The sequence below is a fragment of the Artibeus jamaicensis genome, unplaced genomic scaffold (assembly GCF_021234435.1).
Source record: "Artibeus jamaicensis isolate MK-2021 breed Jamaican fruit bat unplaced genomic scaffold, CSHL_Jam_final contig_332, whole genome shotgun sequence".
Classification (NCBI taxonomy): domain Eukaryota; kingdom Metazoa; phylum Chordata; class Mammalia; order Chiroptera; family Phyllostomidae; genus Artibeus; species Artibeus jamaicensis.
In genome coordinates, this window is record NW_026521788.1 from 3,155,912 (window position 1) to 3,173,080 (window position 17,169).

A 17,169-nucleotide genomic window follows, 5' to 3' on the forward strand; every position below is an offset into this window, starting at 1 on the left:
CTGCCACTGCACTAGTTAAGGTCCAGCCAGCTATCATGCCAATAATTCCACTTCATGCTGCTATGGTCTGTTGTGTTTAGAGCATTAGCACTCTAACCACTTTTGTCAGATGCTTTGTATTACGCCCCTCTTTCTCTTCTATCAAAGCAGTTCAGGTTGCAGCCTTATTTGCCGATTCCCTTCTGTAAAATGGGGTTCTGAGGGAAGGAAGTCAGCTGTGTTTCTTATCTGTTAGGTAGTGGGTTGAGTGAAAGCCTACATACATGTTCTCATGCCGTAGGTATTCTTTTCCCCTTCCTTACATGTATGGCAGTGAAAACCTGGGGAGGCTGAGTATATTTTTCGGAGTACTTTAGCTAGTACAAAGAATAGAGCTGGAATTCAAACCTAATCTGACTGATGCAAGGTTTAGGTTGTTTTCATTTTATCTTGATGTTGAGCATCACTGAGCCGTGATGTGGAGATTGTACTTCTTCATACAGCCCAAGAAAAAGAAGTGTGGAAAACCACACCATAGAGGTTGAGAGTGGAAAGTGTTTAAAAAAAGGTTAGGCAGTCTTTTTCAGAGAGAAGAGAAATCAAGAATCATCAGAAATGAGAAAAAAGAAACAATTTGAATAAGAAACAACTTCAAAAATGAAAGTGGTCTTTTAAACGGCTTTAGAGTGATGGAGGTAGAAGCCAGATTGTTGGGAGAATCAGAAGAATGTAGGTGGGTAGTAAAAAGCAGCTGAGGTAGATGATGTGTTCGATAAATTTGGGATAAAAAGGATGATGACTATGCAGGACTGAGTGGAATACAGTTGTCCCCTGATATCTGAGAGGCACTGGTTTTAGGACCCCCACAGATACCAAAATGCATGGATGCTCAATCCTTGTATAAAATGGCGTAGTATATGTGTATAACCTGTGCAGTTCTCCTACACCTTAAATCATCTTCCAACTACTTGTAATACCAAATAAAATATAAATGCGGAGTAAGTTGTTATTATAGCGTATTATTTAGGGAATAATGACAAGAACAAAAAGGCTGTACATGTTCAGTACAGACACAGCCATCGCAGGCCTAACTACAAAGTACACACCAGCAGCAAAGTCACATTTTTTAAGAATATTTTTGATCTGCAGTCGAATCCGAGGTTGTAGAACCGGCAGATATGGAGGGCTAATGGTTGATATATAATTAACATAGGCACCCATGCTTACATTTGCAATACATTTATCTCTAGGTAGAACAGAATAAAAAGAGAGAGAGAGAGAGAATGAGAGAGAATGAGTTTAGAAGTGAGGCCCTGGGCGGGGGGAAGAAGCATAGGCCCAAAGCCAGTGCTCTTCATGCCCTTGCAGGGGGAGGTTTGGGTGCCACTGAATAAAGGAAACTTCTGCTGGGACAGTGGGCTCTTCAGCCTAAAGACAAGGTAGTCTCAAGTTCTAAGGAAAAGCTGAGGTCCAAACACCACCTGCTCTGGAAGGTAGAGATGAAAGGGCTTTGAGGTCACAGTCACAATGTAGATCTGAACTGCAACTTGCTCCCAGCACATCTACTCTCATTTCCTGTCCCCTGCTTTATTTTCTTCCATTGCACTTATAATTATCTGACCTCTTTTCAGACTTTGGGTCATGATCTGTTTGTTATTGGGTCATGAAATCAATTTAGTGCATTAAAATCAGCATTTTAAAAATCTGAAGTAGAATAGCATACAATAGAAGAGAGTGCACTGCAGGTTATAGTGCTACATAGGGTATTGTAAAACTTTTACTTCAATCTCATAAATAAATATGCATATCTATATTCATATTCTTACGTATTTGAGGTCTGTCCAGAAAAGTCCAGCCATTGTTAACATAACGAGCACAGCTTGTGTGACATTGATGTAACCTGGCAGCCAAGTAGAGTGGACTGGAATGTGCATGCATGAGCAATGATGACTTCACTGTACTAATCAGTGGGGGTGATAGATGCTGTTGAGTGAGAAGGTGTACTGTGTGGCCATGGCGTTCAAAATGAGCTAGTAGAGGAACGAATTTGCATCAAGTTTTGTGCTAAGCTTGAACATTCCTCCACAGAAACTATTTAGATGATTCATAAGGCCACAGCTATGGGAAGCTGGTGATTGGCAGCTTCCTCACAATATACCCACTCATGCATCACATCTTGAGCAGAGTTTTTTTTGCAAAACATGAAATCATCCAGGTGACTTAGCTCTTCTACAGCCCAGATTTGGTGCCCTGAGACTTCTGGCTTTTCCCGAAACTAAATTCATCTTTGAAAGAGAAGAGATTTCAGACTGTTGATGAGATTCAGGAAAATATAATGGGGTAGTTGATGGCAGTTGGAAAAACTGTGTGAGGTCACAAGGTGCTTACTCTGAAGGGGACTGAGGCATCATTGTCCTGTGTACAGTGTTTCTTGTATCTTCTTCAATAAATGGTTCTACATGGCTGGATACTTTCTGGATAGACCTAGTATATTATACATTTTTAAAAAGTGTACAACTTAATTAAGACATAAAAACCATGCTTATTTCACTTGTGTTTAGCAAGTACTGGGAGATAGAACTAATAACTGAGATAATGTGAACATGATTCATAATGATTCTCTAGACTAAACTGGAAGCAGATTATTAAAATGAAATATATGAAGTAAAAGTCAAGTTCTTATATGAAAAGTGTAAAGTCTCTGGACTTGAATGAAGGCAGGCATGGCCCATGTGATGGTGGTACACGGGGTGAAGAACCAGAATAGTCAATCCTAAACAAAAAGCCCTGGGGCTCTACACCTTGTCAAAAGAAAATCTGTGGGTGGTGGTGGCCCAGGACTCTGTATGTTTCAAAACTCCTTGGTAATTCTGATAATCTGACAAGTTTGGGAACCACTGACTTAGGCTGAAGTTTTGCTTCCCATGAAGGAGGAGGTCTTATGGAGGAGGTATTCTAATGTAAAGGCTCTTTTTAAGCTTCATACTCCAAAAACCACTGTATTTCAGAACAATTCTACTCAGTTTCTTTTGCCCCCTACATTATTATTCTGTAGCAACAAAACTCAGGAGAAATCATTTAATTAAAGAACCATTATCTATAATTTCTATACAGTTAGAACAGAAGACGGGCAGCAGAGTTAATTTGCTCTCTAATCCCTCTCCATGTAGATTATAACTCCCTAATACTCTTTTTCTCCAAACCCCTACTTTAATGGAACTCCTAATGTGAGTTGCATACATTTCTCAATTATATAATACTTTGGGGCCTTTGTCTGTTACATTTACTGTATTTTAATACTTCTCTGCATTTTAAAGTCTTAAAGCTTGATAAACACCCCACATTCTAATTAACAGTGAGCATAAAATGTTAGTGTGACAAATATTAGCCATGCATAATAGGGAATATTCAGAATCCATCTAGGTTGCCTCCCCCCCTCCCTGCCCCACAAAGGTAAGATTTATGCCGTACAAGATTTGGGAGCATGAATGTATAATGTAGACAAACACTTCCCTGAATACCAGTATTACTTTATGTAGTAATTATGGGATTTAAAAAATGCCAGTGAGTTCTGTTTCCTTTGTGTGAATTTATGAGTATAATAAAACATTTTAGAAAGGCTAATCAAATAAAAACAATCTAAGATTTAATTATTAGCTTTTTACAGATTTTATGAAGCAGATCATCTTTATTGCCAAAATCACTTAAGTGACTTAGGAATCACAGAATCCTCTTAAGTCTTTTATTTTATTCATAGAATTAAAGTGATGGGTTTTTCTTTTCTTTCTTTTTTTAGTATATAATCTTTATTATATTTTTCCATCACCATTTAGTCCCCTTATACCCCCTCCACCCAGCAATCACCACCCTGTTGACCATGCCCATGAGTCCTTTTTGCTTTTTCTTTTCTTTGTTTTTTTTTATATTTTACATGCACACAGTTAAAAAAATGTGTAAAAAAGCATAAAGAAAAACCTTACAATTACTCAAATCTCTACAATTGTGATCAAATTGCTGTGAATACTTTGGTAAATATTCTTCTACACACGTCAGTGCAGTCTCTGCCACCCTTTCCCATCACACACTCATGCAAAGACCTAATTTTGCATAAAAGATTAATACATGACACTATTATTTGTATTTTCATGCTAGACATTGTTTTCTATTCACTTTTTTGTTGCTTTCAAACCAGTAAGTGGATGTGTACAGCATCGGTGTTATGCCATCTATACATATGTAAATATTGGTTAATATCTGTATGTGCTTTAACTAATTTCCTGTTGATAGATATTATATTGTATATCTTCCCCTCTATTATGTGTTTAGTTAACATTCCTGCACATGAATCATTTTGCAACTGTACAATTACATTCTTAAGGCAAATTATTAGAAGTCCCATTGCTTAGCTGAAAGGTAAATGTTGCTGCACATCAATGACCAAGCTGCACTCCAGACTGTTACTGCAGTTGCATCTCTCACTAGGAAAATAATGGAGTGCTTGTTTCTTCACACTTTCTCAACATTGGATTTCTTAAACACTGACAGTGACCAAAAATTCTGTTACCATTTAAAACTTTTATCTTGCCCTGACTGGTGTAGCTCAGTGGTTTGAGTGCAGGCTGTGAACCAAAGGGTCACTAGTTCAATTCCCAGTTAGGGCACGTGCCTGGGTTGCAGGCCAGGTCCCCAATTGGGGATGCATGAAAGGCAACCACACATTGATGTTTCTCTCCCTCTCTTTCTCCCTCCTTTCCCCTCTTTCCAAAATAAATAAATAAATAAATAAAAGCATTTTAAAAACTTTCATTTCTATGATTATTACTGAAGTTGTACATATTTCCAAGTGCTTATTGGATATTCTTATTTCTTTGTTTCTTTGCTTCAATATTTTTATTGGGATACTCTTTTTTACTAACCTGTAAGAAAGCTTTTTCTAAAATTCTATTTTATGGATTATGATATTACAACTGTCTTAATTTTCCCCCTATGACATTACAACTGTCTTAATTTTCCCCCTATGACATTACAACTGTCTTAATTTTCCCCCCTCCACCCAGCACCCATCCCTCGCTCAGGCAATCCCCACACCATGGTTCATGTCCACGGGTCATGCATATAAATTCTTTGGCTGCTCCATTTCCTATATTGTACTTTACATCTCCATGGCTATTCTGTGCCTACCTACTTGTACTACTTGTACTTCTTAATTCCCTCACTCCCTCACCCATGCCCCCAAACTCCCCTCCAAAAAAATGAGTACAGTGTAAGGACCTTCCGGGACAACTTCAGGTGTGCCAACATTCTCATCATAGGTGTAGCAGAAGGATAAGAGGAGAAAGAAATTGGAAATCTGTTTGACAAAATAATAAAAGAAAACTTCCCTAATTTGGTGAAGGAAATAGACATGTAAATCCAGGAAGTACAGAGGGTCCCAAGCAAGATGGATACAAAGAGACCCACTCCAAGACACATCATAATTCAAATGCCAAAATTAAAGATAAAAAGAGAATTTAAAAGCAGAAGAGAAAAGAAGCTGGTTAGCTACAAGGGAGTTCCCATAAGACTGTCAGCTGATATCTCAAAAGGAATTTCAAAGGCTAGAAGGGATTGGCAAGATATATTCAAAGTCATGAAAAGCAGGGACCTATAGCCAAGATTGCTCTACCCAGCAAAGCTGTAATTTAAAATCAAAGGGCAGATAAAGAGCTTCCCAGAGAAGAAGAAACTAAAGGAGTTCATCATCATCAAACCATTCTTATGTGAAATGTTAAAGGGACTTATTTAAGAAAAAGAAGAAGTTCAAAACTATGAAAAATAAAAAAATGGTAAACACATACCTATCAACAATTGAATTAAAAAGAAACACAACAAACTAAGCAGACAGGAACAGAGACAGAATCATGAATATGGAGAACTTTGAATATTAAAATATTTGAACTCCATGTTTGTCATCTGACTTTTAATTCTGTACATAGTGACTTCTAAATTAAATGAAATATTTATTTTTGTTTTGTTTCTGTGTAAAAAATTTTCATCAAAAATTTATTAATATGCCATTTTATAGTTTCTAGCTTTTGTGTCATGGTTAATAATAACCTTTTTTTCTCTCAGGATTGCAAAAGTACTAATCCATATTTCCTCATATAGTCTTAGGATTTAATTTCTTTGTGATAATCTTTGATTCACCTGGGGTTTGTTATTTCTTTCACACTAAATACTGTATTTCAGGTTCTAACGCCATCATAGGGCCTTTGCATGTTTTTCTTTTCTTTTAAAAATGTATTTTTAATTACAGTTGGCATATAGTATTATATTAGCTTTAGGTGTACAACATAGTGATTTAACATTTACATACCTTATGAAGTGATCATCATAATAAGCCTAGTAACCATCTGTCACCGTACATAGTTATTACGTTATTATTGACTATACCCTCCATGGTACGTGTTATATCTCTGTGACATTTTTCATAGCTGGAAGTTTATGCTTCTTAATTCCCTTCCCCTTTTGTGTCCATTCTCTCACCTTCTTCCCCTCTGGCAAACATCAGTTTGTTCTCTGTATTTATTGAGTTCGTTTCTGTTTCATTTTTTATTTTTTATTTTTTATTTTTTTAGATTCCACCTGGAAGTGAAACCATACAGTATTTGCCTTTCTCTGTGTGACTTGTTTTACTTATCTAAATACTCTGTGGGTTCACCCACATTATCACAAATGGTGAAGTTTCATTCTTTTCATGGCTGAATAATGTCCCATTTTGTGTGTGTACACCAGGTCTTATTTATCTAGTTACCCATCAGTGGATACCTAGGTTGCTTCTGTATCTTGGCTGTGGTAAGCAACGCTGAGACGAACATGGGGTGCATATCTTTTCAAATAATTGTCTTATTTTCTTCAGGTAAATACCCAGAAGTGAAATTCTGGGTTGTACAGAAGTTCTGGTTTTAATTTTTTGAGGAAATACGCTGTTTCCCATAGTGGCTACACTAGTTTACAACCCCACCAGCGGTCCATGGGGGTCCCTTGTCTTCACGTCCTCGCCAGTGCTTGTTGTTTGTTGTCTTTCTGATGATGGCCATTCTGACTGTTCTGAGGTGATATCTCATTATGGTTTGGATTTGCATCACCCTGATTAGTGATGTTGAGCATCTTTTTTGTGTGTCTTTTGGCCATCTGTATGTCTTTTTCAGAGAAATGTCTGTTCAGGCTCTCTGTCCATTTTTTAATCGGATTTTTTTTCAGTTGAGATGTATGAATTCTTTATATAGTACAGATATTAACCTCTGATTAGATATTTCAGTTGTTGTTTTGTCTTGTTGATGGTTTCCTTCACTGTGCAAAAACTTGTTAGCCTGATATAGTCCCATTTGTTTATTTTTGCTGTTTTTGCCTCTGCCTGTAGAGACATAGCCAATAAATATTGCTAAGACTGATGTCAAAGAGTTTACTGCTTGTGTTTCATTCCAGGAGTTTTATGGTTTCAGGTCTTACAGTTAAGTCTTTAATCCATTTTGAGTTTATTTTTGTATATGTGGTAAAAAAGTAATTTTATTTTTTTTCTGCATGTATCTGTTCAGTTTTCCCAACACCATTTATTGAAGAGACTGTCTTCTCCTTTGTGTGTTCTTACCTCCTCTTTTTCATAAAGGTTTAGTTTTTATTTTTAGACAGAGGGAAAAAGAGGAAGAGAAACATTAATGTTTGGTTGCCCCTTAATGCTCCCTACTGGGGACCTGGCCCGCAACCCAAGCATGTGCTCCAGACTGGGAATTGAACATGTGACCCTTTGGTTTGCAGGGTGGCGCTCAGTCCACTGAGCCACACCAGCCAGGGTGCTTGCCTCCTTTTAAGTAGATTAATTGACAATATAAGTAAGTGTGAGTTTATTTTCGGGCTGTTCTGCATGTCTGTTTTTGTGCCAGTACCCTACTGTTTTGATTACTATAGCTTCATAGAAGAATTTGAAATCAGGGATTGTGATTTCTCCAACTTTGTTCTTTTTCAAGACTGCTGTGGCTATTCAGGGTCTTCTATAATTCTATATACATTTTAGGATTATTTCCTCTAGTTCTGAAAAAAAATGCCATTGATATTTTAATAAGGAATTTCATTGAATCTGTAAATTGCTTTGGGTAGTATGGTATTTTAATGATACTAATTCTTCCAATCCTTGAGTATATTATATACTTTCATTTATTTGTGTTTTCTTCAATTTGTTTTATCAATGTATTATAATTTTCAGAGTATAGGTCTTTTACTTCCTTCATTAAGTTTATCCCTAGGTATTCTATTCTTTTTGATGCAGCTGTAAATGGGATTGTTTTCTTAATTTCTTCGATAGTTTGGGATTCATTTTTGAATAAGGAGAAAGATAAGCCAGTTTTATTCTTACCTAAATTGCTAGCCAGTTGTCAGATTCATGAATACCCAGTCTTTTACTACCAATTTAAAATGACTCATCTTACATTAAATTTCCTTATGTATTTGAATCTATTTCTGGGATCTGTTCTGTTGATCTGTTTACTTTTGAATAATTGTTATTGAGATTTTATTTCTGTGGTTTTATACTATTTATAGGATAAGTATTCCTTTATTTTTATTCTATTTTATTCATTTCTTTTAATTATTTGTAATTAGATTTTATTTTTGAATTCCATTTGACAAACTATGTTATATTAGTTTCAGGCGTACACCCCCAAAATTAGACATTACACACCTTGCTGAGTGATCGTTTTGCTAAATCTTGTACCCATCTGATGCACAGGCAGTTATTAAGAATATTATTGGCTGTATGCCCTATGTTGTACTTTACATCCCCATGACTATTGAGTATTTCCACATTTTAATTCATTTTCAGGTTTTCTGTCTATTTTTTCATATTTACTTAATGAACTTAAAAATCATTTGGTCAAAGTAACAAAAGCCTTGCTAGGTTTTTCAACTGGAGTTGTACAATATTTTTAGATTAATTGAGGGAAAATTGGCACTTCTTTAATGTAGATTTCCTTATTTAAAAAATAAATCCCCCCGCCCATGGATTTAAGCATTCTCTTAGTTATCTTGGTAGCATTTTATGTTTGGTTATATAGGCCTTGGCCATTTTGGTAGATTTTTCCATATATTTTAATTTTAACTTTATTTTTCTGAATGGAATTGTTTCCTCCTATAATATTTTGCAACCATTATCTTATTTTAAAAAATATTGACTTTTGTTTATTTCTTTTATTTCCAGACACTTTAATGCACTTGCTTTTTTTCCTAATCATTTTTGGTTGATTTTAGCTTTCAAAAGTCTAAGGAACGGACCCAGGAAACAAGTGGAGTAAATGTAATCTCCTCACTGTGGGACACAACTTGAGAACATTAGAGAGGGGGGTGTGCAATAGGAGAGTTTATGGAATGTAATTTGTTCATTCAGGAAGGACCAAATATGGGTCAATGTCACCACATCACCGACACATAGTATGTCAGGCTAAGTATATTAGGATGAATAAGCATGCCACTCATATGAGATCATTTAATATTCTTAGATGTCCTTGGTACTCAGTTAAACTCTCAGGATTCATCTCTGTGAATTCTGTATCATTTATGTGCTCTGCAGAAAGGCTTAATTTAATTAAGTCCCATGATATTGGTTCCTGTTTGGGTAAGGAAAATGTGAAGGATGGAAGGGAAAACTGAACTGTCTTCTTCAAGAATAGGAGTTTATCAGGTTGTGAATTACACGCTTGCTAATTTTTTTATATAACCTCGCAAATGAAATGTGACTTCTTGTCTTGTTGTGAGTAATCCTACTTCCTCCTTCCACAAGTACCTGTTGCTCTAACTACCCACCATCCCAACCCCCTAGGTGGTAGATGGTCTCGGCTGACAGTGCCATCTGGTGGCTACCCGGGGAACTGTGTGAACTAATCACTCTTCCTCTTGAACCTGCAGTCTGGGTTGGGATCCTGGAAGCCAGATCCAGACTTGGAAACAACAGTTGGTGCCTGAAGCAACAGGCAAAGAGAAAAGGTAAAGTCCAAGTCCTGGCAAAGGTTGCCTGTGGGAGCTGGGAGCAAGGAAGGAGCCAGAAGGGCTTTGTCCACAGGAATTGATAGGCAGCGAGGACTAGGCCCAACAAGAGAGGTCTGCAAAGGAATTCCGACTGGAGAGAGAACTTCTGAACCCCAGCAAAAAAAGGGAAACTCAGGGAACCTTTTTTCCTCCCTTCATGGACTTGCGTTCAGTCTTGGGGCAGGGATCAGCTTGATTGTGGGTTTCCAGTCAGTTTGCACACCTTTCTCCAGGGGTTTCCTTGATTACTTAAAAAAAATTCTTAATTTCCCCCCATTGCTTAAAAGTCTGCTAATTTCAGGTAATTCCACATAAGGCAAAGTTTACTTCACATTTCCCTTCTCTTGCTCTCTTTTCCCCTCTTCCTCTCTCCTTGTGTCTTTTCTCATCTTTTCCAGCTCTTATTCTTGCACTTTAGGAAAACCTTCCTCTTTTCCTACATTCTATTTGGGAGTCAAACATAATCCTAGTACAGCTGATAAACCTACGGATAATGCTTGTGGGCCAGCTTTCTCAAGGCGAAGGGAAGGCAGATGTTGTGAAATGAAGAACGGGTGCTACTGACACTTGGGTCCTTGGAAGGGATCTAGGACGTCAGCAGCGTCCCCGCCTGGCTCAGTCCTCCTGCCCGACCCCTGCGTGATTTCCCCTGTGCCACGTAGATCTTTGTGGGATGTATTCTCTGCCGTATCCCCAGCACTTAAAATAGCACCTGGCATATAGAAGGAGCTCTATTAATATTTGTTAATGAAATAGATGAATATTCTCGATGAATAAGCACATCTGACTTATTTCTTTTTTTTGTATTTTTATTTTGCCTTGTAAGTATTGCAATGATGCTCATTTTCATCATGAGGGAATGACTTTTGACTTTTGTAGGATAATTTAAGCTTATATAACATGAGAGGATATTTCTAGCACAAAAATTATTATTTAAAAAATTTCAACCTACCAACTGTGACAGACTTTCTGAAAATAACCTGTTGGTAAGTTGGGGACTCTCTGTACCTTTCCTTTTCGTGTTTAAAGAGTGTATATTTTATACACAAATGAAGTAGGAAAAAAATCCGTGACAAAATGACCAGTTTTTACCTGTCTTGGCTTCTCAAGTGCTCTTTGCATCCTCCCCAAAATAGAAGCCAAGACTGTTAAATATAGAGGAGAAAACAAGTTCAGAAAGCTGAAAATGATTAAGCATTTGGCAAATGTCTTACTGTCTGTGTTTTCTGTTTGCTGTCTCTCTTTTGCATTACAAATCCTTGATAACAGATACAGAGCAACACTTATTCTCTGTGTAGCAGTAATCACAGAAGAAATGTTGGGTTTACCTAATATTTTCAGAATTGTGCTCATGCTTGTGAGCCTTCTCAGGACAGGAGAGACAGGGAGGCAGGCTGTCCTTATTTTACAGATTGTTCCTCTGACATCACTCCGATGTCAGAATTTTTGGGGGGTAAAAAATGATCACTTGCTACTTCCCATTCCAAACCCTCAGGATTTTATAAATGTCTCACAAGTCTCTGTAATCTTAAGGAAGTTCTTTCGCTACAGTACAAAGGAGCAGTTAAAATTAATTTAAAGCTATACTGTGATAAGGCAGCTGTGCAGTGGGTGCACCGTGCCAGAGGGTGCTAGACCTTGGTTCGTTCGTGAGGATGTGTCACAGCAATCCTGCCTCGGGCTTGACGTCTGTTCCTGGCTGATTTTACTGACAGTGGTCATAGCGGGAGGGCAGATGTTTGGTCTTTAGCTCATTGACTACTTAGAATACAAGAAGCTTCACAGTGTGAAAAGAGCATGGAGTAGCATCATAGGCACAGCACTCTCAGACTGAACCCTGGCAGTGCCTCCAGCTAATTGTGTGACCTGGAATAAAATAGTGAACATCCCACAGTCCTACCTTTTTTGAAAATGGGAATGATGGTCCCTTACCTAGAGGGGCTGTTGTGCTACTAGGTATAAAGCCTAGCACCTGGCTAGTGGTGCTTCCTCGTGAGTGAGTTGTGATCACTGCAGTCACATGTTCTCTTTCCATTTCTTTGCTAGGTACCTGGGGATCACGAGGCCACTAACGTACCCTGTCAGGCAGAATGGGAAATGCATGGCGAAGATGATTCTGTCCGTCTGGCTTCTTTCTGCTTCCATCACTTTACCCCCACTCTTTGGGTGGGCCCAGAATGTAAACGATGACAAGGTGTGCCTGATCAGCCAGGATTTTGGCTACACGATCTACTCCACCGCAGTGGCGTTTTACATCCCCATGTCCGTCATGCTTTTCATGTACTATCAGATTTACAAGGCCGCCAGGAAGAGCGCCGCCAAACACAAGTTCCCCGGCTTCCCGCGCCTGCACCAGCCAGACAGCACCATCTCCCTGAACGGCATGGTGAAGCTCCAGAAGGAGGTAGAGGAGTGTGCCAACCTTTCGAGACTCCTGAAACACGAAAGGAAAAACATCTCCATCTTTAAGAGGGAACAGAAAGCAGCCACCACCTTGGGGATCATCGTCGGGGCGTTCACTGTGTGCTGGCTGCCGTTTTTCCTCCTCTCGACAGCCAGACCCTTCATCTGCGGCACAGCCTGCAGCTGCATCCCGCTGTGGGTGGAGAGGACATTTCTGTGGCTGGGCTATGCAAACTCTCTCATTAACCCTTTTATATATGCCTTCTTCAACCGGGACCTGAGGACCACCTACCGCAGCCTGCTCCAGTGCCAGTACCGGAATATCAACCGGAAGCTCTCGGCTGCAGGCATGCACGAGGCCCTGAAGCTGGCTGAGAGGCCTGAGAGGTCCGAGTTTGTGCTGTAAGGTCATTTATCACTATTTTCCTTTCACGGCCCCCCCCCCCCCCCACAACCCATTTGTGCAGCTTCTTAAAGTGTATCTCAGAAAGCTTCCTGAATCGGTAGCTGGCTTGTTTTCTACTAAGCACATCAGATTTGAATTCAGAATTCCATAAATTCCAGTCCTCTACCCAACAGAATTCTGAAAGCCAAAGATAGGTACTTGATTGGAAGACAAGGTTGATTTGCTGCTGAACTGCCTTTGATATGCTTGATGATGAGCAAGGTGATGTTTTTCTTCCTTTCTCCACTAATAATGGCCAAACTGTGTCCTTATATCTTCAAGAATTATAACATTATCAGTTTCATTACTCTTACTCTTAGACCCAGTAAGACTTTTTTTGATGACCTCATCCTTTACTGATAAGTAAAGGAAGCAGAGTCACACAGACTAACGGCTAGGAAGTGTTTAGGAAGTGCTGCCGTCTCCTTAGGAGTTGAGAACTGATGGAGGATTAGTGAGTTTGTCTAGGAGGCATTATGACTTCCCAGGAGGCAATTGCCTAGGGTGTGGGGATCTGAAAAAGGATTGCAAAGAGCCAGTGGTGATAAGGAAACTGAACTTTCCTGTGTAACCCGAATGTTAATGAACCTGTCATTGTAAAGAAAGAAGGTGGGAGGCAGTACTGTAATTAGAGTTGTCAGCAGGTCAAGTGGAGATTTGTCTATAAATCTGGGGTGGAGGAGACATCTTCATGTTTGAAAGTTGAGAGGAAAGACACTGGAATCGGAAGATTAACAGTGTTGGTGAAGGAGAGAGAGAGGATTAGTGCGGATCCTCAGAGAGAAGAAGGCATTGTTCCTCACTGTACTTGGCAGGAAGGAATAGATCAGAGAACTGTGGACCACTGACAGGGTCCTTCCCAGTCATCTTGGCCACGCCCTTCATTTGACAGAAGTGGCTTAGATCTGGAGAGTAAGATGTGGCTAAAATAACCCGCACACTCCACACTCTGTACATTTGCATTCAAGTAAACACCAGGTGGACAACCCAAACAACTAATAACAACTGGAGTCTCCAGAAGAATGATGTGGTGTCCAGTCCACAGCTCACAGCAAAACTTGTTAGAAGCCTTTGTCTCCCTCCCCTTCTCTCTATGGCTCAAACTCATGTGGCCAGCTGGGGACTCAGGGCTCCTCCCACTAATCTCTTCAGCCCGTTTCTCCCCCTCCTCCTGGACTGCTTTCCCCCCAGCTCCACCTTTTTGGCTGTATTTCTTTCTCTTATGTAATCCTTTGTTTCCTGTGTAAACAGTCTATGTATTGCTACTTTCAACTATTTACCCATTTATTTGCATTTTCTTGATCAGCATAACAAGAGGCTTGGGAGTCTGGCACTCTCCTCTAGTATTTTAATGTGCTATTCTGTAATTTTGTGCCCTTTTCACAAGTATTCAAATAATGATCACATAAAACCAAGGAGGGATATAAGGAGGGATTTTTTCCTTTCAATTTGTCAACTTTATGGATTTTTCTGCATTGCTTTAAATTGCTTTTTAAGCATCATGTTCTGATGGCTTTTGTTCTTTGGCACCATTATTGTGAAAATATGGAAATGCAGTTTCTAAAGTACTTCCATATAAAAGAATTTCATGAGATTGTTTTCCAGCAGCTCTTCTTCCCCCTCTCCCTTCCTCTGCTTGGTAATGGACTTGCTCTTCAGACTCAGGCTCCCTGTCGACTGCAGTGGTTAGTCACGGAGGAGTAGCCTTGGGTTCCTGTCGCGAATGGCCAGTGTGCTTCTTCAGAGTCTGTGCTATAGCTTTGGACTTCAGGGTGATTCTGCCTCTTCTTTATGGAAACCCGTGATTAGAGAAGGCAACCAAAACGGGCCCAGTAGGAACTGGGAAGAAGCATTGAGTGCCCTGAAGCCCTGGGTATCTGTGGAGGGACGCTGCTTTACTGACAGAAAAAACAAAAAGTTTGCTATTTCCTGGATTTTTCACCATTGTAGTATTTTCCTCACTATTAACCAGCTGGAATTCAACACTTTATTTTTATGCAATCATTGATTAGTAATAATAATAGCTTATTTGCTTCATGCTTTGCATCATCTCTTTAAGGTAGAAAACACAGTAGGAAAGACTCTCTTTTGCTTTTCCTAAAAAATTTTTTTTGTAGATAGTAAATACACATTGCACAAAGTAAAGTCAGGCAGTCGGATGTGTATAGAAGAAGCATAAGCCTTGGGGGGATGTTTTAGCAAGAAAATAGCCATGGTGACATTTATGAAGAGGATGATCTGGGTGGGCTTTGAATAGAGAGTAGCATTTTAACAGGAAAGGATGGTAGGGGTGGAGGTGGGGTTGGGGCTACTCGAAGCAGAGAAGAGAGTTTGGACAGAGGCAAGCACACAGGTGTGGATGGGACATGTCTTCAGCAGTACCTGGAGCTGGGTAGATTGGGGTCAGCAAGGAGAGCCAGGTGGGCAGGACGGGTAGGGGACTGTGGGTCCGAGCTGAAGTGTGGCCCCAGTCTTGTCCTTAGATGCCATTGTGTGTAGCAGGGGACAAAGTGAGAGATGGTGTCCTGTGGAGAAATTGATCCTATCACTGGGAAAAACCCATTTGTCTGGAGTCTTGGCAGCCAAGTGAGAGGGGCACTTCCAGTGTGATGGGGAGGCAGAGGCTGGGGGTGCAGTGCCTGACCCTGGAACCTCATAGACCTAGCTCTCAAGAACAGCTTGGTAAGGCAAGTTTTGTGAAGGCACAGAGTCAGGGGAGTGGGGATCTAAAGGGACAGTGGTTCTATACCAACGAGAAAGACTTTTCCTCAGCCCTTGGCCAAGACTTGTCCATGACCCACGCCGCCTCTGTGAAGAAAGGAGGGAAACGAGGGAGGTGGGGTCTCCTGGTCTCTGTGCACATGGCTGACTGTAATGCACCCTCCGAGGTCTGAAGGGGAGAACACTTCTCGTTAGTGGTGATCATTATTCTTTTCAAGTGGGGCAAGTGCAGCAGTGTTTTGCAGGGATTTTTGAGAGTAGCACCATTTTTGGCTGCGGATGTATTATAAAAGTGAATTTCTAAATGGGTTACCTGGGGCTGATTTGCAAATAAATGAAGGCCCTGACAACTTACAACAGTTATGAAATGTATTAAAGGAGCCACAGCACTTTTTCTTTTCCTTCAGAGATGCTCGTAACCCCTCAGAAGCCACAAATGCTTCAAATTACTGAATGCTGTAAAAATTAAATCCACCCACCACAAAAGAGAAACATTTATGGTTCCGCTAAATCATTTTCACGTCTTCTCTCTCTTTCTCTCTCTCTTTCTTTATAGACAAAACTCTGACTACCGTAGGAAAAAAAGTCATGATTCATGATCAAAAGTGGAATCAAGGAGACGAGAAAAACGAGACAAGACAGAGGTGGAAACAGAACGGAATCATTTACTGAGACTGTGGAATGCGGCTTCCGTTTTTTCTTGGGATGGTTCAGAGTGACAAGCAGGGTGATCTGTTGTACAACTGTGTTATGAGGGAGACAGTGACCTCCCCTTCTTTTCCCCCTGTGGGTCAGTGCTACTGTGTGCAAATCAAGGTAGTACTCAGTTGAAGATAGTCAGACCCGCTCAGCAGTAAGCTGGCGAACAGAGCTGAGTTCCAGAATGGTTTCTGATGCTTTGTGTTTGACCAAGACCACGCAAGTGGAAGTGAGTTCCATTGTGCACTAGTCTAGGCATCCTGGTGAATGTTCAGGAATCGTTCATGAGACAGAATTAATGGTGTGGTAGGACAGAAGGGTGTTTTCCCAAGCCAACTGTGGTAAGCATAGTGTTGACTATGTTGCATGTCCCGTGTTAGAAAACAGAATCCCGTCATCAGCTCACACAAATGACTTCCCAGAGCAGTGTCTGTTCTAAGCTCCTGTCAAACAGTTTGGCTTTGTGCAGGGTCCCTGTGACCTCCCCACCAATGTACTTTCTTTGTTAACTCAGTTCTTGTTATGGTATAACTCAGGAACAGCTCTCAGGATGGAGAAAATCCTAAAACCTGAATAAAGCCTTTTCTTGTGCTCACACTTCTTCCGAGGGGTCCTGAGAGATGAGTGGGGTTCCTTCCATGAGGACTTTTTCACCTAACCACACTGTTCGTTAACGTGGGGGTTGGCACTGAACTTTTGACTCTCATTACACACGGGTGCATTGGGCCCGCAGGCTGGTCCCTGACTGTGGTTTTGGGAGGAAGTAGGGGAATAACAAGGTTTCCATGAAAGGTTGTGATACTTCTGGAAATGGAGCATCCATATGTGAATTCCCATTGAGCGTCGTTGTGTTAAACTGAATGATA

The 17,169-nt window shown here is 40.1% G+C and overlaps 1 protein-coding gene across 5 annotated transcripts in view; it reads left to right on the plus strand.

Annotated features, from left to right (window-relative positions):
• The window catches only part of HTR7 (5-hydroxytryptamine receptor 7), a 72,650-nt gene extending 55,752 nt beyond the window's left edge, over window positions 1-16,898 (plus strand). The window contains exons 2-4 of one of the 5 annotated variants that reach the window (XM_037156686.2): window positions 9,916-9,993; window positions 12,082-12,845; window positions 16,161-16,898. In XM_037156686.2, the coding sequence (XP_037012581.2) occupies window positions 9,916-9,993; window positions 12,082-12,844 (841 nt within the window). In that variant the 3' untranslated portion in view covers window position 12,845; window positions 16,161-16,898. The remainder of the gene's footprint in view (window positions 1-9,915; window positions 9,994-12,081; window positions 12,846-16,160) is intronic. The other 4 variants (XM_037156685.2, XM_037156684.2, XM_037156688.2 and 1 more) reach the window with 4 other exon arrangements.
• The last annotated feature ends 271 nt before the right edge of the window (window positions 16,899-17,169 follow it).